This window comes from Leiobunum rupestre, chromosome 1 (genome assembly GCF_980474605.1).
Source record: "Leiobunum rupestre chromosome 1, qqLeiRupe1.1.hap1, whole genome shotgun sequence".
Lineage (NCBI taxonomy): Eukaryota > Metazoa > Arthropoda > Arachnida > Opiliones > Sclerosomatidae > Leiobunum > Leiobunum rupestre.
This window is the reverse complement of record NC_143384.1, coordinates 94,173,007-94,190,948: the sequence shown is the minus strand read 5'-3', so window position 1 is coordinate 94,190,948 and position 17,942 is coordinate 94,173,007. Positions and strand designations below refer to the sequence as shown.

At 34.7% G+C, this 17,942-nt stretch overlaps 1 protein-coding gene across 3 annotated transcripts; it reads right to left on the bottom strand.

Annotated features, from left to right (window-relative positions):
* Nucleotides 1-109: 109 nt before the first annotated feature.
* LOC149968996 (uncharacterized) lies at nt 110-15,086 on the bottom strand. Of its 3 annotated transcripts, none has more exons than XM_090155068.1 (3): nt 14,908-14,926; nt 7,474-7,561; nt 110-4,367 (listed from the first exon to the last, which is right to left on the bottom strand). In XM_090155068.1, the coding sequence occupies exon 3, from the start codon at nt 4,312-4,314 to the stop codon at nt 241-243; it is 4,074 nt and encodes a 1,357-aa protein (XP_090011194.1). In that variant the 5' UTR covers nt 4,315-4,367; nt 7,474-7,561; nt 14,908-14,926; the 3' UTR covers nt 110-240. The 3 variants fall into 3 exon arrangements, 2 of the variants coding, with proteins under 2 accessions (XP_090011194.1, XP_090011193.1); XM_090155067.1 differs by lacking the exon at nt 14,908-14,926 and adding an exon at nt 13,164-13,229 and having other exon boundaries at nt 110-4,374; XR_016472750.1 differs by lacking the exons at nt 110-4,367; nt 7,474-7,561 and adding an exon at nt 10,527-10,851 and having other exon boundaries at nt 14,908-15,086.
* Between the last annotated feature and the right edge of the window lie 2,856 nt (nt 15,087-17,942).

Here is a 17,942-nt window from a genome sequence, read left to right as displayed (position 1 = left end):
GTTAAATGATAACTTTTGCTAATTGTCATGCTTATTGGTATTATGTTACTTATGATAGTATTAAATGACAAAAAAATTACAATTTTATATTTCCAAGGTCAAACCTTGGTTTACGGCATTTTACTTAAAAAATAAACTACAGATAAATTTCCTTTAATTTTTAAATTGTCTTTAAAATAATACGGTGTGACCGATTTATTAAAGTTCGTTATTGAAGTCCTTATTCATCAGCGATTCATCTCAAGGAGAGTCGTCATCAGATGACTGTTCTTGCATTGATAAATGTTTTCGTTTCCTCAAAATACGTTCAGAAACATCAATAGTTTCAGCTTTGTTGGCAGATTTCTCAGTACTGAGTTTGGAAGTATTTTTAAGTTTTTTGGAGGAACCAGAGGCAGTTTTCTTATTTCCCAGTTCTTTTTCACTAGTAGATTTCTTAGCTTTTTTGGGCTTGATGAGAGTTTTCTCAGGGGATTTTGAGCTTCGGTTGCGTTTCTTATTGGAATGAGACGGTTTCGAAATAACCTTGGACTTTGAATTGTCCAGAGTGTCTGCGTCACCCTCTTCGTCACTCATATCCTTATGATGTTTTCGTTCATGTGTTTGGACGTAATAAGCAGCCTTGGCTGTGTAATTGCATTTGCTACATTTGAAAGTTTGTCCATCCGAGTGACAGATTTTTTTGTGAGTGTACAAGTATCTTGGTTGTTTGAAAGATGCACCACATTCATCACAAAGATGTTTTGGACCATCTTTGTGAGTTTTACTGTGCTGATGTAATACCATTTTTGTTTTACCAACAAAACTACAAAGCTTACAAGGGTATTTGTAATAGGAATTCTCAGAATCCTTTTGGTGATATACTTTGTGACTTGTTAATTTTATCCTGTTTGCGTATTCTTTCCCACAAAACTCACATATAAAAACACGATTCTGATTGGTGGAATGAGATAATTTGTGTCTAGTAAGATGATTACGACTTACGTAACGTTTTCCACATACATCACAAAATAGTTCTTCCTGTTTGTGGTGTAGTGCTTTATGAGCCTTTAAGCTTTCAACTAACCTGAACTTTTGACCACATTCTTCGCAGTAAAATGAGTTGTCATTTTGCTCGTTAGCTGTCCTGATGCTTGTAATATCATGCTTGACAATACTTGTGCTAGTTACTTTTGAGTTATCCTTATTTTCCAAAATCATTGCATCCAATGGAGTTTGAGAGGGCTCATCCACACATTCTTCTTCGTCTAGAATAGGCTCGTGGACATTTTTATCAGCACTTGTTGCTGTGACATTTTCAGAAGAGTTAACTACATTTGATTGTTTGGATAGGTGAACCCTGTGTATGTGGTCCTTTAACTCAAACTTGTTAGCGAAAGAAGAACCACATGCTTGGCATTTATTCCAATTTTTATTTCCATGAGTTTCCAAGTGATTAATTAAATTTTCAAAACTTGCAAATAGTTTTTTGCACTCTTCACAGCGAAACCATTTAGGTGTTGTGTGTGCTTTTTGATGACTTTCCAGAAATTCTCGCTGATTAGTTTTAAAAGCACACATGTCAGAGTACAAAGACTCTTGATCTGCCAATGATTTATTAATATCAGTTGAATTAATTTTGTTATCATTTGTCAATGAATATTGCTTTTTGTTAACAGCTAATTTTTCTGAACATGTGTGTAGCTTGATGTGTGCTAGTATTTCATTACGCTCTGCAGTCTTGAAATTACACTTCAACTTTTGGCACAAATAAAAAATATCCGTATTAGAGTCACTGTGATGTGCCTTGTTTACATGGTCGAGTAAACCACGGTTCTCGGTATAAACTAGATCACATGATAAGCATTGATACATTTTCTTATACAAATGATTCCTCATGTGACGATTAAAGGAATACCAACATATAAAATTCTTGACACATTCAGCGCAATGAAGCTTTTTCACTCTGGCGGGCAAAAATCTCTTTTGATTAGACAATAATTTATCTTTAACACCTCCGGCATTTGAGATACTAGTTGTTTTTGATGAAGTTTTTTCACCTTGTTTCACTTTGGTATTACCACTGTCAACAAGCATCTCACTTGCATTTTTATCTACACTGATAGGAGCATCTGAGTCGACTTCTACAAGGTTCATTGTTTTCCCATTTGAGTGAGCAAGTTCTTTATAACTTTCAATAAAGTTCAATTTTTCAACCTTCTCATTTGGGTGCCCCTGACGTATGTGATTCCTTAAATAATCCTTATTCGCATAAAGCACCCCACATACTGGACATTTAAACTTTAACATATTTGAGTGAATTCTTATATGTTCCTTTAAAGTACATGTGGTTGAGAAACATTTCCCACATACATGGCATTTATTGAGGCATGAATGCATTTTCAAGTGACGAACTAATACATTCAGGTCTGGGTACTCTTCATCGCATTCTTGACAACGTAATACATTAACATCATCGGCTGGAGGGGTTTTGTCCAGACTTGTTTTGTTCCTTTTTAATCTGGTATTATACCATGTTCTCTTCCTACCACTTTTATCTACTGTTTTAGAAGATACATTGTCAGAAACATATAAGTTACTGAATCTTGAATTTTGATCTTGGTACGCTGATAATGTTTCGCGGTTCAACAGATGATTTGCTTTCAAATGAGAGTGTTTGTGGTGCATTTCCAATGTTGAAGACAAAGTAAAACCAGAGCCACATTCTCCACACTGATATGGTTTATCAATAGTATGGACTTTAAATTTGTGTGAGATTAAATTTTTTCTTTGCTCAGTGGTGAATATGCACTCTGTGTAGTTGCAATAGTATAAAGTTTTTAAGCGTTTATCTCTATTTGTAGCATCAATACTAATATTAATTTTGCAATTGAAGGTTTTTTCATTATTAATGGTTTTAGATAAGTGACATTTTAAGTGAGAATTGAAGCTATCAAGTAAAAGAAAACTATTGCAGCATTCTTCGCAATAAAATGGTTTATCCTTAATGCGAAGTTCATTTTCTCGCCTCCGACCGTCATTTATTTTGACGTGATTTACATGAGAGAATTTCTGGTGGATTTGCATTGTTGAAAGCAAAGAAAAACCAGAACCACATTGTCCACATTGATATGGTTTATCAGTAGAATGAACTTTAAATATGTGTGCTATTAAATTTTCTCTTTGCTCAGTAGCAAATATGCACTCTGTGAAATGACAGGAGAATTTTACAGTCCTTAGGCAATCAAAGTCATATTTACGGTGTGAATTTAAGCTACCAAGGGAAACAAAACTTAAGCAACATTTTTCGCAATAATATGGTTTATCACAGGCAAGGATTTGTATTTGCCGAATGTCATTTATTTTTACATCATCCTTCTCCTTGTTTGAGGAACAAATCACTTGTTGATCAGAAGGAACAATTTCTTTTTTCTGATGAAAGTCGTTTTGGTGTTTCTTAAGACATTCTGAATTAATTGTAATAAAATTGCATTCATCACAGTAAAATGTCTTCAATAGGCAACTCCTTTTATGTCTTTTCAAATGATCAGAGTTATTTGTGGTGTAACCACACTTGTCACAAAAAACTATTTTTCTAGGTTTTCTGTTATTCTTCGTTTTTGTAAAAACACTAACATTGGCACTTTCTTGATTTGATTGATCAGTGACATCATGTATAGACTGGTGCCTCAAAAAATTACTCAAATGGCTCGAAGTATAATCACATTGGTTACAAGAAAAGGTCTGAATAGTGCTTATAGGAATTTTCGAATTTTTAAAAGAATAAACATCAGCGGGGGTTAAATCAACTTCTGGTTCACACTCTTCTCCAGATGACACTGAAGAATTAACTTCGTCATTCCACTCAACACCTGAAGATACTTCCTCGCCACTGTCATCAGAAAAAGCTAGGGTTAAATCTACTTCTGCATCGCACTCTTCCCCAGAAGACTCTGAAGAAATAACCTCATCATTCCACTCATCACCTGAAGATACTTCCTCGCTACTGTCTTTATCAGAAAATGTCTCCTCTTGAACTTCCTTTTTGTTTCCATCAGTATGGCCATTTTGGTGACTTTTCAAACTACCAAGGCGACTTGTACTAAAGCTACACTGATCACAAGTGTATCTCTGAGCACCAATCGGTACGCTGCTCTCTGGCTTCTTATCTTGGACACTGCTGTTATCCGATGGTACATTTTCTGTACTTGAATGTTGGTTATTATTATCATGAGAATTTTGGTGTTGTTTTAGAATCTCACAGTTGTTTGTGCTGAAACTGCACTCGTCACAGTAGTAAAGGACAACAGCACCAGACTCGGTTGTTTCTCCCATTTTGTTTTGAATAGTTTACTTAAGAATTCTTAGGGAATACTTTAATCCAAATTCTGTTACCTGAAAAACAAAAATTCAAATAAAATTTTATTGTTTAGAACTAGGCACATAAAACTAACCAAATGAATCAAAGTTTAACGCCTATGATACCGCTTCCGTGTTTGTTTGTAAATGTAAGGATAGACTTGGTACATGTTTTAAATTTTGATCAGAAGTATTGATGCCCACCAACTGATTTTTAATTTTAGTAGGTGGAAGCTGTTTGCTCGTTTAAGATTCTTTCTGTAACAACAGCTGGAAATATCTATTCTCCTCAGAATATATTAACACTTCAAATAAATAAAATTGTTTTAAATAAGATTTCGAATGAAATTCACCCTCAAGGCAATTTGCGTTGAACCTGTGAAGGTACAAGTTTAATTTTAAAGGCCTAGATGGATACTTCTCTCGTAAAAGATTTATTATAAACTTCTGGTAATAGATAATATTTATACCATTGTCGTAATATATCAATTTACTTGGATATATTCCCATAAAACTAACTGAATTTCCTCCAAATATTAATTTTATGTCTTCTATTACTTTATATATAATATTATTTTAGCTCATTAGATCGAAAAGAATTTAATCTTTGCATATTTTGTATAGCTTTATTCTCTATGTAGTAAATTAAAATCTTCTAATAATTAATTAAATGGTATAACATCCTGAACACCCTTGGGCAGCATTTCTTTCACTACAGGTATTCGAGCTTGGTCATTGTGATACGGATATCTACCGTAATCTTAAAGGAAAACTGGATTACTGGGACATTTGAAGTAGCTCAATTTAGAACTTTTACTAAAGCATTTATACAATTTATGATCTTATTTTATAAATAGATTGGCATTTGTATTCTCAAAGAAATCTTTTGTCAATAAGTCATAGAAGAAATTTAGAATTATCAGTCCGATAAGTTCTTGCAAACGCAATATCTACATAACAAGGAAAACTGTTTTAGACTGACTTTGTTTTGGTGTCATATTTATGTTCCTTATGGTAATAAATATAATAATGTTAAATAACATGCACTAGATCCTTTTCAGTGCTTGTGCGGGTTCATAACGTTTGGCTATAACAGCGGGTCCCAATTTGTTTTTGCTATGGAACCCTAAATTATCCACCTAATTCTGGCGTAACCCCAACTCATTTTTTGGATTAATCTTACAAGACTCTTGACACAAACAAAGATGGCCACACTGCAAATTCTCTGAACCCCTGTGACACCTTTTGAGAACTGTTGGGCTATAGTCTTGGAAGAACGTTTTAGGGATAGCAGGACTCCCACTCGAATCTTCAATTTTTTATAGGAAAAATAAGATTATACTTCTAAAATATAGGACTTTATAAGACTATTTTTAAATTAAGATTTTATAGGACCATATATGCTATTTAAATTACTAACTTAATGCATTTAAAAACTAAATCTATATTTAGTGAAATAAATCTTAGATTTTCACTTAAACTATTTAACCATTTTACCACAAAAATATACTAAAGCAGCTAACCATGTTAACAATAAAAAAAAACGATAGACTAGAATGACTTAATATAGGAATTTATCCTATAGCTAAATCTAGCAATTTAACTGTGTTTTTGAAATGGGCAAAATATCAAAATTATAGGATTTATTATAGGACTTTTTGAAAATATAGGATTTTATAGAAATTATGGGACCTCTGGGGGCCCTGGGATAGATAATTTTTTAATAAATTATAAATGTTTTCTTTTGTTACCTTAGTTAATAAATATTTAAAATCCTTTTTTAAACAGAAACTTCTAATTCATGATTTCATTAAAATTTTTGTTTCAAACTCTCAGGTCCTTCATATAAATAAAACCACGAAGTAGCAGTTTCATTTATTACATTGTTAAATGATTAATGACAATTTTAACCAAATTTTTTGTAACCTAAGATTGAATTTGTATTAAACACCAATCATGCACAGGGTCACATTATTGTATAAACTAAAAACAATAATATATTCGTTTATAATTGGGGATTATGGTTTTGTTAAGATCGGTATCTTGGTCAAAATGTCCTCTGGCAAGAACTACAGAGCGCAGGAAAATTCACGTCAGCGTGTGGTTCAAATCAAGTTTGAGGAATTAATGAGATACAAGCCAATTTGAGTTTTTAAGGGAGTTTAGCTTACTAAATGAAAATGAGGGGGATTGAGAGTAATTTTTTATAATTATAAATAAAAACATTCTGGCTAAAAACCACACAGTAATATTTAACTTGTTGAGGTTAACAATAATATCAGCTAGGTGTAGGAGCTGTTGTTTCACTTGGTATGAAGGGCTCGCCGCCACCCTCCTATGAACTATAACCCGGCCACATTAATTAAAAGACCCTCAATGACTTCGGTATTAGACTAGCTGATTATAACATTTATCAAATTTAAACAATATTTGGACACTAGTCAGAATCAAACCTGAAACCACAAGTACAATAGTTGATTTTATAAAATGTCTTTACGCTTGCCCAACTTGTTAAAATGTTGCCCTGGAATAGTTCAGCCAATGCCTAAGAATGAGTTCATAAACTCTTTAGTGGGAGAGAAAACAGATCCACAGCTGAAGCAGGTAGGCAACATTTCAAAAAGATGGCCAAGGTTATTTTACTATTAGCTTTTCAACAGTTTTTTTTTATTTTGTTACGTTAGTGTGGAGCTTAAAGTAATGTATTTAAACTTGTTTGTGTAAATATCATTAAGAATTTATTTATTTATTGTTACTTCGGGAGATTGTGTTCTACCAATCCACCTTACGCTCAAACAATAAGCTCATTTCCCAAAAATAAAAATCAAATCTCACTGGTTTCTTAAAACTCAATTAAGTCTTTTGACGAGCCATCACTGCAGATTCAAATCGAGGTTAGGGATGTACCAATATATCAACCTATTTTTATAATATCGGTATAGGCCAAAATAAGCTTGTACTGGTATTAGAAAAATATTTTGAGGAAAAACTTTTTAAAATAAGAAAATTCTTGATCAACTAACTGAACCATCTTTTAGAATGATTTTATCATATACTCTACTGTTATGATAGATAACTTTGTTTACCCATATCAGTGCATCCCTAACAGAGGTTGCAAATTAAAAAAAAACTTACCATATAGGGTGAGAGGAAGCAATTGGAATACATCACTTATTGTTGATAAAGTTCCAATAAATGTAGATACATCGTCTCAAGTCAGAGCCTATGAAAAGAAAACACTGTTTAACAACTAAGAAAACTACGATTCATTTCCTTAAACGGTCAGTAATTTAAGGAAAAAGAAACTCTAGTTCGAGTAGAATGTTTTTAATTTAACATTTACACCTAAAAACAAAATTTTTTATGTATCAAACGAAATACTTTGCGATTAGTTTAACCAAGAACGCATAGGTGGAACTAAGAAAATATTGAATACTGGCACGATGAAGTTATACTTCTCAAACTTAGGCAGTTGACTGATTATTCATACAGACATGGAAAATTGAATCTATAAATTATAATTTATTATTACTAATTATTTAATTGGTGGATGTTACACTTCATTTTGCGTGTGAAAATATGCCTCTATGTTAGGGAATAAAAGCAGGTAAATAAGCCTGCTATACCTCATAATGTAAAGGTACTGACTATCAAATGTATTTTGAGATCAGTCAATTTAAATTATCATACTGCAGTCAGCATTTTCCAGATGGGGCTACAAAAGATTTTTTGGGGTTTCCATTTTGAGAAGTAAGTAACATAATAAATATAAGTATTCTACTTCCTATTCTGTCTATGATAAATTGTTGTCATATTTATGTTACTTATGGAGTACCCAAATGCAACATAAGACCTAAAAAAGGGTCAGTACTATATAATATTCAATGAGAGCTTGTTGCAAAGTAAAAAGAGGAAGCTGGAGAGCGGTTAAAAATACATCACATTTTGACCATAGACTAAATATATCTTTGCTAGTACTATGCCAACTGGTAGGTTATGTAGTCTATTGTGAGACTAGCTCTCAGTTAATATTTGAAAAGGTAGAGTTGAAACACTTTTGGGTTCTATGTCACTTTGGATATAACATCATGGTAGCAGGGAACAATAGACATAGTTCTTAGGTACTTCAATGGGTTCTTGGATTAATAAATTTAACACTACAATTCCAAGATTAGTTTTGCTCAAATCCAGCTTCTTGGTTGCTGTAATACCTTATTACTTTAAATAACATATTACCAATAAGTATGACAATTATAAAAAATTATCACCAATCTTAGTTTTAGAGTTATTGCACAATCAAGGGTTGGTTCTCAGTACATCCAACTAGGGTCTAAACATGCACAAGGCGAAATATATTACTGCTCAATGGCGTAGCTATGAAAAAAAATAAAACATACACAAACTAGAGATTAGTAAGTAGCACTGCTACTGCTAGGGACGTTTTATACTTTGAGTACCGCTCTAGTATTTGGTCACCCATCTGGTTAAGGACATTGGAAATCTAGTCAATTCAAAGAAAAGCTATGAAGCTTGTCATTTGTCTCCGCACACTTCCCAATTTGGAGCGTTTAAAGCTTTTGAACTTCTCTTGAGGATTGAATCATTTGAACTGATCTAGTAGAAACTTTTAAAATCATTCATGGGCTTTATTATATTGATGCAGCTGACTTTTTAACTGTTAAATGGACTGGCCACAAGGCCCCCACAATTGTGTATCGATCTGTGTAGGTAGGTCTACTTCACCCAGCACGTGGCAAACCTTTGGAATCAGCTTCCCCCCCACAGTTGTTAGACCTTAATTTCATTTAAATTCTTTTTTTAGTTATTTTTCTCAGTATTTGTATTGTCTGACCTCTATATGTTACATTTTGTACTAGTGTTTATTTTTACTTTTAATAAATGTAAATAGCGGGATCATGCCTCTCTTTCTATCTTAACAGTATTGTATATATTTCACTGAGACCAGTGTTTTTCTCAGTATTCTTTTCGCCAGGGCACAATAAGTGTAAGAATTCTATTACCTGAATAGAACTATTATTATTATTATACCACAGTTCCTTTAGAAGTCCAAAAGCTCATAGCTGGGTGATAGTGTCAGTATCGAAAAAATTTTTGGCATTAAAACAATAGGAATTAGTGTGCAGCGGTTCAGGCGACCTCCATCAGATGCCGCCTAATCCGCTGCAGACTTCTCACCCAGAGTTTTATCTTTTGTTTTATGACGTCACATGGATGGAATATAAAGGTTCGTTCCCCATGTAAGGAGGGAGTGCGGAGAAAGGACAAAACTATTGAATTAGAATAATTTCAAATTAAAAATATGTACCGTCGAAGTCTATATGACAAATTGGAGATCGATGGACTCTATTACATTGTAATTGTGAATAGTTACTAATAATAGATATTATAAATAAAAGATTTATTTATTGTTACTCGTTCGAATTAGTTAATTACGATAAGCCTAATCAAATATTAGAGCCGTAAATTATATGTAACGAGCGATACCGGCTGTTTCGATTATTTCTTGGTAATAGAAACAGGTATCGGTTAAAAGTGTCATACTTATTGTTATTATATTACTTGTGTTTTTACTGTTAAGTTCAGAATTTTTACACTTTTAAAGGAATAGAAGAGAGGCAACTCCTTACGTTAAAATTATCTGTACGAGCGTAAATACAAAAAAGAAGTTCTATTCAATCTGGAATTATACTCAACCCTTCCCCATTCAAAGGTAACTCAAATGGCATAGCACAAGGTGGTATGTTAAATAACAAATGAAGGCAAGTTTCTGGGAGGGGAGAAAATTCGAAACTTACTGGCCCCACTCTTTAAGATTGGAGGAGCAATATAAAAAAGTAACTGCAGTATTTGTTAGGTCCATTATGGAAAACCTCAGGGTTACTGATTTTTCATTTGAAATCTAATTTTATAGATTTTTTCAGGTTTAATGACTTTTTTTGACAAATTGATAAATAATTTGAGTGCAGCAATAACATTAATTATATTTTAAATTAATCTTTATTAAATTGAATTATTAATAAGTAAAAAAATTTTATTGCATCTTCTTTGAATTGAAATTTCTAAAGAACCTACTTTCGTACACATTAATACATGATTTGAATGTTTTTTTTTTAAAGATCACTAATTTAAAAAAAAAGCATTATTTATATCAATTTTTCTTCATGCCGTTTAAGTGTAAATTCAATAAATTATGAGGTCATTGTTAAAGATATTATATTATCTGGTTCTTACTGCGAAGTGTCAACAGTAAATTTAATATTTATACACTTGGAATGTGAAAGGCTCCTTGGTCACCGTATTGTGAATGCTCAAACTATGTTGAAAATAATGTAACACGAACTGTCAAGTTCATTAGCTGGCCACTTCCTAAGAAGACCCCACAGCAAAATAAAAAGGTAGAGCTCTTTCGGAAATTTAACTAATGATAACTTGGAATTAATGTACATATCATGATGCCTACATCTAAGTGGTTCCGGCTTTGTAGGTATGTCTCTTAAATAAATAAATAAATAAATGAACTAAAAAAATGAAATAAAACCATGATTCATTCTCAGATTGAGGTTCTTCACTAGTAACTGGAACAAATGCTCAGAAGAGGTGGTAAATAACATTATAAAATGGAACTACTCATTAGTCCTACTTTACCATATACCAACTAAACTGGCTTAAAATAGCGTAGATGATTTATTACTTTCGATTATTAATTTTTCTGAAAATAATTATGGCTATTTTTAACAATAGGTACTTTTGTTTTTTTTGGGTTTTGTTTATTTTTTTAGATGTATTATTTGTCAAGGATTACAATAATGCAAAAGGTTTTAACCGCAATTTATTATTTAGAAAGATATGATAAATTTAAAATTGTTACTTGCCATCAATTTTTACCTCGGAAAATATGACATATTTCGAGATTTTTGTACGTGTTGGATGAGGTAGGACTGAGGACGAATTAGATTTAACGACAAGATATTACTAAATTTTTAAAACGTGTGCAAACCGAAAATGTGTTTTCTACTTTAATACGGCTTTTTTTGGTTTTGTTTATTAATGGTCAAGGATTACAGTAATGCGAAAAGTTTTAACCGCAATTTATTATTTAGAAAGATATGATAAATTTAAAATTGTTACTTGAAAGCAATTTTGGGTTACGTGTAGAATATCTGCCCCCACCTGATTTTTTTATATATTTTTTTCGATAGAGGGCAAGATGGGGATTATTTTAATTTTATTTTTTTTTTGGCGGAAATGAATATTAAAAAAGATTTTTTTTATTGAGATACACAAACATCGGTGTCGACCCGAGGCCTTAGACACCAGCACACACACAATAACTGATTAATCAGGGTGAGATATGTGTACCGGCCACGCCAACGGGGGGATACGTGGGGACAGGGGTGGGGACACCCGTGGCGGAAGTATCCCGACCACCCGTTGGGGGATTGGTAGTCGTCCTCACACGGCCTTCCACAAACTCTGCCTCCCGGACGCCTGGGATTACAGGAGTGAGCCACTACTCCCGGCGATTAACAAAGATATGAATTTTTAAACATTGGCCTTTTGCAGTGAATTTTCCCTAGGACGATTCTTTAAATTCCTAGATTTTAATGCGTTGTGGATGACGAAAAATAAAATGTGGAAATGCAAAACATACTAACTTACTTTTTTATTTTCGGTATTTTCGCCGTATTTCAATGCATTTTAGGGGTTTTGGCGCGGATAATAGGTTAGGTTATTTATATTATTAGGTTAGTTGGATTAATATCGGGTTGACGATACTTGATGCGTCAGGCTTGGTACTGTCCTCTAGGTTGCGTTATAGATGGCCCATAGCTTTTTTTAGTATGGGGTTGGGGAGGCGCCACGCGCCCCCAGCGCTCGAGCGAAGTGAGTGCGCGGCGCCGTCAGGCGCCAATACTTAGAATAGACCCATAACAAAAGAGGGGCCGCAGACGAGGCTTAAGTGAGACCTTTGGACGGAACATCCTGTTTGTGACGTTTTGAACCACGTGACCGCCATTGAAATATACAGGGGGAAGTAAGGAAACGGATGTTCCGTCCAAATGCTGAGTTGCCAGGTAAATATGTTAATTTTCGGCCCCCCAACTTTCAACATGGTTCTATAAATTCGACGTTGTATAAGTCAACATCACACAGAAGACATATAATATGACATAGTATGGTTAAAAAAGGCTAAAATGCGTTGAAATTCGGGAAAATTTCCCAACCCTTAAAAGTTAGTACTGTTTTGCAATTGAGCCTTTTTATTTTTCGTCATCAGTCCTACGTTATCCAACACGTACAGAAATCTCGAAATATGTCGTATTTTCCGTTGTAAAAATTGTTAGCAAGTAGCAATTTTACATTGATCATATCTTTTTAAATAATAACTTGCGGTTAAAACTTTTTGCATTACTGTAATCCTTGACAAATAACAAACCAAAAAACAAAACAAAAAAACAAAAGTACCTATTGTTAAAAAATCCCATAATTATTTCCACCAGGACATTTTTATGGCATAACAATGAGGAAGTGACAAGGAATAGTTATAACCCTTAGTTTTGGTTCGAGTCAGAAGATGATTAATTATTAATTAATCTATCGTTGTTGTTATATGGGCTGTTCCACTCCGACCAAAGCAAGATTACATAAAGGGAAAGGGAAAGGGAAGGTTCGGGTATTCAGACGGAAAAACCCATGATCTCAGTTATTATTCCTTTAATTACGCCATAAACACAAAAGTACATAATACAATAAACCGTTACAAATAACCTAAAACACCTCTGTGGAAAATACCGAACACTTACTCTTAGCTTTCTAATTTCGCTCTGCCTTGTTGGCGCTTGGGGGACTCAGGTACGAAATGAAATTACTTTTCTCGCGATTGGGGCACACGGGCTTTCTTTGGTAGGTCAAATAGTAAGAAACTCTATAGCTAGGATTTATTTTACTTTACGCGGGAGGGGGGGGGGGGGCTATTTAAAGGATTTAGGCCATGACCCAGTGACATGCGTTAGGGGGAGCGATCGGAGAAATCTACTACTTATCTTCCTTCTTCTGTCCGTCGTTTTCTCTTCTTCGGAGCTCGGGAGAATACCTTCTCTTCACATAACCCGGGGGCATTTATTCATTCGCCCGAAACGTAGGGTGAGACGCTAGTCTACGCGAAACCCGCACTCTGCTCGACACACGCGGTTATGGAGTTGCACGGCCCTGACGGCGAACTCCAATGACTTGACCGGTTGACGATGACAGTTCCCTGAACTTCACGTCCCAGTCTATTGTCGAACCAAAGCTGCGGCGAAGGGGCCTTCCTGGGGTACTCTCTGGTTTCTCTCGGAATATCTCGAGTTCCCTGAACTCGATTATCTCGGACTACTGCACGGATTCTCCCGGATTTTGATTCTTGATTGGGTTCTCTCTTGCTCTCGATTCTGATTACGCTTAAGACACCGGACTCCTAAGTTGATTTCAGCTGGGGATTTACTCTCGTTTTTATATTATCTCATGTGATTTTGGGGACCTTTTAGCGCCTTCCTCTCAACTTGGATAATTTTCTAGCTTCCTCTAAGTTTCAAAATATTTCTCTATCGGGGGCTTCATCGCGGAGAGGACCTTCCGCCTGCTATCACTTTTTTTCGGTTCTCTCCCTTTCCTCCGGGTCCTGAGCCTTTTTATCCCCTTGGTATTGTCTATCATTTCTTAATGATCGCGTTTGACTTGGTCATTGGGTCCCTGGGTCATATGGGGGTGGCTTCTGTCTTCTACAGAAGTCGGTGGAGAGCTGGGGGTCCTTTTCGCCTATCTCGTCTTTGGTGACCTTGGCCTTTTTGCCGAGGACCCAATGCACTATTTATGCTACGGCTATTTTTAGAAACTTTATGACACTTTCAAGGTTTTTTCGTTGGGAATTGACAAACCCTTGGGTTTGAATTTACTGGTGAGGTAATAAATGGGGCCTAGGCTTAACTTTTACGATTTACATTAATTGGCATTTTAACTTCAAACATATTACTTACACTAAATATTAACTGATCTAAACTATTAGGGGGCTTCCTCTAAATGACTCTACGTGAACTTTTCATAACGATACTTGTTTAATTGTGGATTCTGACCAACCTTCGTTGGTTTAAAGTGGTATTTATTATATTTACCATTTCTTAAGTGAAGTTAGGGGAACATTAAATCATGTTACCATGGGACTTGCGTTATTATACATTGCATTTGATAGTTTTTTAATGACGGGACTAGTTTATAATGTGAGATTATGTAGACATAGTCAGCTTAACCTGCGACACACTTTTTGGGGCAATCAAGGGGACGTTACCCACAGACTTACTTCTTCCACCAGAGGCGCAATAGATAAAGATATATAGAGAGAGCGGGATACTTCAAATAGGGGTTTGACATAAAGGTTGGAAACAAATGAGCCAGCAAAAAAAAAACAACCCGGGACATCTATGGCGGTTACATAGTTTCCACTATTTTTGGGAAAGACATTCATTGAGGGCAGCTATTCTAGAATAAGTCTATGGAAATGTATCTCATTACCGAAAAACCCACTAACACTGGCTTGATAGAAACATCGATTAAACACTAATCCATGATAGAAATCTTTCCCAAATATATGATTTGGAGTGAAATTCTTTCTTGTTCCTGGAAGCGGAATGATTATGGACAAAAGCCGCTTTTGAGACGGCTGATGAAAAAACCGCTTTATCCCTTCTTATCCATCGAAATACTAAAAACCAAAGGAACAGTTATAAAACTTAACTAATTAATATGAATAAAAATTATTTACCCAGTGTAATTACTGAAATAAATAACGCAGTTGTCAGAATTATGAGATTCTTTTTTTTTTTTTTTGAGAATCACACGGTATGGTGTAATTATGAGATTCAAAAGTACGCCATTAATCTTCAGACAAATGGGGAAAAATGCGCGGGAAAACGAAAGCGCACACATTGGGATTGGCCACGGCCAACTTTGATCACGCGCTGTTCGCGCTACTACGGCCAACACATTCGTCGAAATTCCGCGAGCAGTGATTTTCCCCCTATAAACTGTGCTATAATGTGTAGGAGTTCAGCGCCACGCTCGGTGGTTATATTGTCTTCAATGTAAAAACTATACTAAATATAATAATCCGCTAGGGGCGCTGACGTCATACACATCTTTTGCTCATAGGTTAACACCAAGGTTCATGGTTAACACAGAAACGTCAACGAATGAGATGGCCGCTGTAGCGCGAGAGATGCGCGAGAAATCAAAGTTGGCCGTGGATTGGCTCATAGAGATAGAAAATAAGTAGAGGCCCAATGAAATCTGAGGGTTTGTTCCGCGCTGCTATCCCCCTTCACGAGCTATGCGTTATAGGGAAGAAATACGTGGCGCCACAAACGTCCATCTAAGAAACTAAACTCCCTTTGTAGCAACCAGCTGGGCTCTACGACGTCATTGCAAAATCCACGTAAGTTTTTAAGACTTGTGTATATAGTTACGTGGATTTTGCTTTCAGGCGACGATTTCTAGTTCCTCCAGAACGGTGTGGTGGCGCTACGTGCTTCTTCCCTATAACGCATGCCACGGGGGGGGGGGTGAAATTTCTACTGCTACTCGCTCGGCCAACTTAGATCTACTGCTACTCGCACTAGAAGGCCCCTCAGCTTTATTTGCATCCCATGTTAACGAGCGTATGAGGAAAAGCCGATTTACGCGGGTAAATTCCGCTTGGAACGCTCGGAACCGGGACAACCCTTCTAATGTTATCCTACGGGACAATTTTTTTGAAAGAGTCGCACTTTTAGGAACCTTTTCCATTATCTTTGCCATTTTTGTCAACGCTGAGACTTTAATATGATTCGAAGTAAGGTTTAAGCTTTATTTTAAGCCTATGTTTGTAATTTTACGATCTTTGGTTCGCTCACAATCTTCTTTTAAAATCGACCAAAATTTTAAGGCGAGGAATTTCCTCCGTATCGAAAAGTAGCCTCGGCCAGTGCTGTTCCAGCCAAAAATGAAAAGGTATTTTCCCCCCTTTCCAAAACGTACTTTTGAAGGGTGAAACGTACTTTACGTATTTTATGGTGCGTTGAGAGCGCCATCTACTGATTTCAAATTAAAAAGCGCGCGAATTTTAAAAAATATAGTAGCGCGAAAATTCAAAACATAAAAATGACGGACAATTAATATAGAAACACGCTACAATTTATGTTTAAAGCAAGAAATTTTATTTTCAGGTACACAGTAGTTATTTTCAGGTACATATAAACAGTAGTGTTATTTTCAGGTACATATAAACAGTAGTGTTATTTTCAGGTACATATAAACAGTAGTGTTATTTTCAGGTACATACAAAAGTTATTTTCAGGTACATACAAAAGTTATTTTCAGGTACACAGTAGTTATTTTCAGGTACATATAAACAGTAGTGTTATTTTCAGGTACATATAAACAGTAGTGTTATTTTCAGGTACATACAAAAGTTATTTTCAGGTACATACAAAAGTTATTTTCAGGTACATACAAAAGTTATTTTCAGGTACATACAAAAGTTATTTTCAGGTACATACAAAAGTTATTTTCAGGTACATACAAAAGTTATTTTCAGGTACATACAAAAGTTATTTTCAGGTACATACAAAAGTTATTTTCAGGTACATACAAAAGTTATTTTCAGGTACATACAAAAGTTATTTTCAGGTACATACAAAAGCTATTTTCAAGTTATTTATATTTACAAACGAATTATTTACACTACATTAAACAAGAGATATTTACAGGTACAAACAGTTGTTATAGGCAAAAAAACATATCAGTTAAAAAACGTATTGTAAGGTCAGTTTAGACATCAATTAAGATCAAGGATAATTTTTGATTTCACTAGTTTTTCGCTCGGCTGCCACTTAAAACAAACCCCGCCATTTTTCTCTTTACTAATTAACTCTTTAGTTAAAAGGAGAGAATTACACGTTTTTGTGCTTAGTGAATTTCTGTGGTCGTTTTTTATAAGATTTAATTGAGAAAAACGTTAGCGTTTGAATGTGGTAATGAAATCAGGGCGTTAGCAAAGAGAGAGAGAGTAGGAAACATTTGATTTCCTAAATAATTTTTTGTTTTAGTTACTTCATACCAAAATGTTACGTCTGAATTTCCCACATTTTTAATCGGATCTAAGTCTGCGGTAGCATTCGCCATTCTTCATTTAAGGTTTCTAATTTATTTAATTCTACTATATTTGTAAAATGTCTAGCTAAAAGAGCGAGACTGGCTACATCGCCAGATACGGCAATATTAGGCTCCAAACAAGAAATTTTGATTAACACTTCATCATCGAATGAAAATCTATCTTTAATCTGCGAACACAGCTCTTCATAAAAATCTGCGACCTTAATATAAAACATATCCAAATCATTCGAACAAATTTTGCCCTCTGAAATCATGATTTCTGTTTTACTTCCTACGTAAATATTTTTAGACGGAAGCCTTTGAAAACGATTTTTTGGGTCAATTTTAGTGACATTAGTTTGATCAACATATTTTTTTGTAAATAGTTTCTCAGCATAGAAAAATAATGAACTTTAAGT